Source organism: Nanorana parkeri, unplaced genomic scaffold (genome assembly GCF_000935625.1).
Source record: "Nanorana parkeri isolate BGI_ZX_2015 unplaced genomic scaffold, ASM93562v1 scaffold141, whole genome shotgun sequence".
In the NCBI taxonomy this organism is placed as follows: domain Eukaryota; kingdom Metazoa; phylum Chordata; class Amphibia; order Anura; family Dicroglossidae; genus Nanorana; species Nanorana parkeri.
This window is the reverse complement of record NW_017306409.1, coordinates 2,053,202-2,059,005: the sequence shown is the minus strand read 5'-3', so window position 1 is coordinate 2,059,005 and position 5,804 is coordinate 2,053,202. Positions and strand designations below refer to the sequence as shown.

Genomic DNA, 5,804 nt, shown 5'->3' with positions numbered 1-5,804 from the left:
ATATATATATATATATATACGTGTGTGTGTGTATGTATATATATGTGTGTGTGTCCGTCCAAAGGAAAAAATATAGAAGGTAATTTTAAAAAAAATGGTGTTAACTTGTACATAAAATTTAATTATACAAGCATTTATATAATATAATAATATTCAGTGGCAGACACAGTGTATCTACACTAGAATATACAACAGTATTTCTTATTTTGCTCCTTTTCCTTCTTTCTGCTCATTTTCCTGCTTGTGTAAGAAACATTTCTAATTTTCACACCAGTTCAAGTAAAAAAAAAACTCCTTTTCAGTTGGGGTTCTGTACTCGGCTCTTTCTTCCCCTTTTACTTCTCATCTTTAGTATTAAACTGATCGCCTCTTAAAGAGTATTTAAACACAAAAACCAGTCCCTAGATGTGGTGGCTGCATTAGTTTCCTTTTTAGTCCTTTATTTTGACCTGGTGATTCTGCCAATGATACATTTCCTGTCCTGGTGGGGACTCATTTGTACACCGTAATTGTCTTCAATGGCACCGCTTCCACACCCCCCTGCCTGCAGTGTGATGGAACGCGTGGCAAAAACGCCAAGTTTGAAGCGAGGTGGCAGCGGAGGGAGCAGAGCCACATAAGCCAATGTTTCCACTATAGCGCCGACTCCTGTCACAGGCGGAGTGATACCAAATGCACTCCGCCTGTGAGGAATCGATAGTGAAAGCGCACTTCGCTCATTCTGGCCAGCGATTGGTTACCAAATTGCTCTTGGAAAGGTACGGCACCCCTGATTACCCCTGATTGCACCTTATTCTTGACTTTGCCATTTTGGATTATATAATTTGGATTTGCATTAATTTTGGATTGTTGTACATTAAAAAAAAATAAGACCTACCCCGAAAATAAGGCCTAGTGTGTTTTTTTGAGCCAAAGAAAATATAAGACAGTGTCATACTTTCGGGGAAACACTGTACATAGTTTAGTCAGGTTAAATAAAGGTCCATTTAGTCAGGTTAAATAAAAGTCCATCACGTTCAACCTACAGAGAAGGAAAAAAAAAACACTTCCAAAAACAAGAACGCTATGCCCAAAGTAACCCACAGTTGATCCAGAGGAAGACCAAAAAAAACCCTATAAAGCATGGTTCAATTTGCTCCAACACGGGAAAAAAAATTGTTCCTGATCCCATAAAGACAATCTGATATTCCCTGACTCAACAATGGTGTTTTTTTTTACTTATAAAATCCTAATATCTAGCAATCTGTGCATCGAGGAATGCATCCAGATTTATTTATTTTTAAACAGTTAACTGACCTAGTTCCTGTGCAAGTCTTTTCCACGTTATCACAGCTCTTACTGTGAACAAGCCCTTCCATATGGAAAAGTTAATCCGCTTTTGCTCCAGACACAGAGTGCCCCGTTGACGTTTGCAGTGACCTTAAAGGGAATCATTTGGCACCATGGTCACCATGTGACTATGATCACCATTATTGGCTGTTGTGGTGATCATATGATTGGGGACCATGCTGATTGGTACCTGATTGTTAGTGTGAGATTTGGGACTGTCAAGAACTAGTTTTTGGCAGGGATGTTATTTAGCATTTCCACGGAAAGGGTGACTGTTTGTTTGAGAATGTTGAAGTTGAACCCTTTTAGCTCTAAAGCCCACCCCGGTCAAACTAATTAAAAAAAAATACCCCCACAATGCAGCTCTGACTGCAGTAGTCACCTCTTCTCTGGTGCTGTCCGCTCTCCCCCCGCAGTACTTCCTTTCTGCCACTAGATCTCCTCACTCATTCAGCTTGAATGATACCAGGTGTGATTCAACCCAGAAAAATCAGGACATCCTTGTGAGTGCTTCATAAACTTGCCTCCTGAAAGGGAATCAATGATGTCACCATCTATAGGGGAAGAGGACCCTGTATGCCACATCACCAGACTGAAGGCATCTGGAAAAGTAAGTATTAAGAAAAAACAATACAGCGAGGGGCCTCCAATGGAGAAGCACTTGGGGGGGGTTGGGAGGGATGAACCAGGATTTGGGCTTTTATACACCTTATGACGTTTCCCTTTTATAGTCTATGTAACACTAAAGGCTTTTGTAACATCTCATTTGCAGTGTGACGTGACCAGTACAAGAGTTGTCCGAAGAGAAGATGGAGAGTCCCTGGCAAAGGTTAGACGGTACATTCAGTGCAGTATAAAAATTTACTAACCTGTTCTGTGATTTAAACAACGCACTGTGTGTTTTTCTATGGTGCAGGAATATGGAATTCCCTTCATGGAGACTAGCGCTAAGACGGGTATAAATGTGGAACTGGCGTTCTTGGCTGTAGCAAGGTAAGTAATACCAAATTATAACGGGTCTAATACTATTTTAAAGGGTCATTCCACCCAAAAATGGGCAAGCTCTGGTGAGATCCTGGCTCCTCCTTGCACGCATGGGTGGAGCTGGGAACACCATGCAGAGGTCTCACTGCTGGAAATCTGAGTATAGGGTTAACTGATCCTATACACAGATCTTAGATTGCTTTAATCATTTTATTTTATATAGTTTTTCCTGCTGACTGACGATTCAAACTATTCTTTTGTGCTCTAGCATTTAATTACCTGAGGTCTGAGTCTGAGATGTGGCATCTTCATTGTTGGTTATTACTTCTTGTACCTCTATTCAGGGCTGTCCCTATATTATTTACCACCTGAGGCGATTTTTGTTCCCTGGGGGGTTTGAATTGGGTGCTGATAGGCAACAGTCACTGGTTCTCTTGTCGTTGGATAGGGGGGTGCATACAGATGCCGGACGGCTCTGTCAGCAGCTCTATCTGGTTACCCGCCATCAGCTCACTGATGCACTGGTTGCCAGTAGCTTGGCGGGACACAACCAGAACGTCCCGCTCAGCTCTAGGCAACTGCTGATGTCGGCGAGCTGGAGGGGATGCTAGGCAGAGGGTCAGAGGTTACAAAGTGCTCTTAGCAACCTGGGATGCCGTGGCTGCCAACCCTACTGCTGCCCCCCACCACCACTACCTGACCCCTCCCTCCCGAAATGAGATGCCACCTAAGGCAACTCAGGCTGCCTCATTATACCGATGGTCCTACCTCTAGTTGTAGGACATTTGTAGCTTATTTCTGCATTTGGAATCCATCTTTAAAGTAGAACTCCAGTCCATTTTTAAGTTTTGCATGCAGTTGAGAAGAGTTGGGAACCACTGTTATGCTTAAGAGTTTTCATATATTCATATGTCATGTTAGAGCAGTGAAAGATGTGTGAACATACAGCCCAGTTAAAAGCAAACATAAATACCTCAAAAGCTTAAATGATGAACAACCTATGGACCCAAAGCTTCTATTTTTAGCTAGGAATTATTGCAGTGCTCCAAATTGCACCCCTGCTGACAGTGACTGTATTAGAAGTAATCTGGTGTTGTGGGAAAACCACACCTTTCCACTGTGAATGTATAGCAAGGTATTTCCCACCTTGCCGCACAATTCTGTCCTGTAGGGGCAGGAGGTGCTTTGTTGGTGGGGATGTCACCTTCTAGAACCCCTCTCAGCTCCTGGTGCCTTACTCTGGCTCCCAAGACTTTATATATGTCCTGTTTTCCCCTACACCCCTTCAAGGAACTGACCTGCTCCTTTCTTGCTGCAGACGTTAAAGGCTACCTGGCATTCTCTTCTGTCACATTGGTGGTCGTACACCACCTACATCAATTAGGCTACATGCCTGCCCACGATCTACTCATGGAGGCCAGGGAAAGGAAGCTGGGTTACATCAACTCCACACCCATCATAAGGGGAATTAAATGAACTTACTCGCCCTGCTCAATTGCAATGTTTTTATTATTCTATCCTCCCTCGCCTTTCTATGATTAGTTACATTTCCTGCCAGCTGTGTCAGTGGCATTGATACTGTGCAATGTTACACAAATGCAGGAAATAATGGGAAAGCTTAAGATAAGTAGCCAGTAGTCCAGCCTGCAAAGTGTGGTTTTCAGGTTCAGGACCCTGTTCTCATTAAACAGGTGTCATCCACAAGGGTCCTTATGTATCCAAGTGTTTGAAATTAGACTTGTCTGTGTTCAAGGCCAGAATTGTATTTCCTGTCCCTTAGGTCAATTAGCTTCTGATGTCATTGTCCTACCACAGATGACCCTCTAGCTCTAAAATAACAAGTTCAGATGACATGCCCAGCCCCAGACGCAGCGAGGCTGTGGAGGCAGAGGTCAAATTAGATAGTTTGCCCACTCTGGGTTGGTGCTCCTAGAACTGACAAGTAGAAGAACAGACCTGTAGTGCCATGATAAAATGTCACCCTGTTCTTCTAGCAGCTTGGGTCTAGGTGTACAGACTAAGTCAGCAGATAGATTTGTTGGTTGCTAGGTGCTGCCCCTGGCTGCCCTGCCACTATAAGCTATGGCTTATGTTGGCTATGCACACATGTCACCCTGTCTTTGTTACATAAGATTTAAGTCTGTCCTGGAAAACCACCCATAGAACTTAAGAGGCAATGGTTGCTGCTGGGCAAAATTGGCAATTCTACTTTCAGACACTGGGGCCAACTGCGTTTTGACATTTTTCCATACAGCATATTAAAGTACATTGTATGGGCAAAAGTTTGTGGACCCCAGACTACCGCACCTGCTATTGGGTCAAAAGTAAGTGGACACTCCCTCTAAATAAGTTCAGATGTTTCCAGTCAAGAGTACTGTTAATGCTACAGCAGAGACATTCCAGATAATTGTGAGCTTCCTACTTTGTGAGAGCTTCCAATAGTTTGAGGAAGGTACTTTGTTACAGCATGACTATGCCCCTGTGCACAAAGCCAGCTCCATAAAGACATAGTTTGTTGGGTTTGGTGTGGAGGAACTTGAGTTCCCTGACCTGAACCCTACTTGAACACTTATGTATGAATTGAAATGCCAGTTGCAACCCAGGTCTTTCCATCCAACATCAGTACCTGACCTCAGAAATGCTCTCTTGTATGATTATTTCTTCACAAATGAATGGTGTTCTCACTGTTTGCTCTCTGGGTTCTGCACAGGGCGCTAAAGCAGAGATCCAGTCAGCAGGATGAGTCAAAATTCCAGATCCATCAATACATCCAATCACAGAAGAAGAAGAAAAGCAGCTGTTGTGGGCTCCTCTAATTGTTGTTTGGGCCATCGTTGAAACTTGTCATTGTTGGAAGAAGCCATGTTGGAGTCAACTCTGTTCTTTGGAACAGGATCCACCTTTAGCCATAGGTGGAACAAACTGATTATTTCAAACTGCCAATACTTGGAAGATGTCACAATGGTGGCCCCACCAATTGGATTTTACTCAGGACGTTTTAGGACCTCCTTGCCACTTATTACTATTATTATTTTTTATGTGTGCTTGAAAAAACATGATGTATTTTATGTGGTAGGATCCATCTATGAAAGGGTCAGTCCATGCATCACTGGCATTTCAGTTCTGGAAAAATGCTAGACAAATTTCTTAGAGTCCCTTTCATATATCTCAGGAGCTCTTTTTATGGAGTATCATTCTTCCTGTTGCACTGATATAATTATATTCAAACAACATTCACCAATAACTGAAATAACAGCGTTGGTGGGATTGACTCTTCACAATACCAATAGAGAGTACATGCCAGTCTTCTGATTTTACAGGGTAGGGAGTATTGAGTCAAATTATCTGGGGTCATTGCTGTTCGAGAAAATGTTTCTCTGCTAAGTTAAAAATATTAATTTGGTAGCTCATTGTTCTTCCATTGTGCGCGTTGTCCCGTACAGCTTGGAAGGCTATTAATGTGCTCATGGATGGTGAAACATTTGAAGAAT

General features: G+C 42.7%; 1 protein-coding gene across 4 annotated transcripts in view; it reads left to right on the top strand.

The window, feature by feature from the left end:
* The window catches only part of RAB37 (RAB37, member RAS oncogene family), a 41,828-nt gene extending 36,464 nt beyond the window's left edge, over positions 1-5,364 (top strand). For 3 of the 4 annotated variants that reach the window (XM_018554088.1, XM_018554086.1, XM_018554084.1), the window contains 3 exons: positions 2,102-2,158; positions 2,246-2,322; positions 5,024-5,364. In XM_018554088.1, coding sequence (XP_018409590.1) covers positions 2,102-2,158; positions 2,246-2,322; positions 5,024-5,129 — 240 coding nt within the window. In that variant the 3' untranslated portion in view covers positions 5,130-5,364. Of the gene's footprint in view, positions 1-2,101; positions 2,159-2,245; positions 2,338-5,023 lie in introns of those variants that run through there. The other variant, XM_018554085.1, reaches the window with a different exon arrangement.
* Positions 5,365-5,804: the final 440 nt, after the last annotated feature.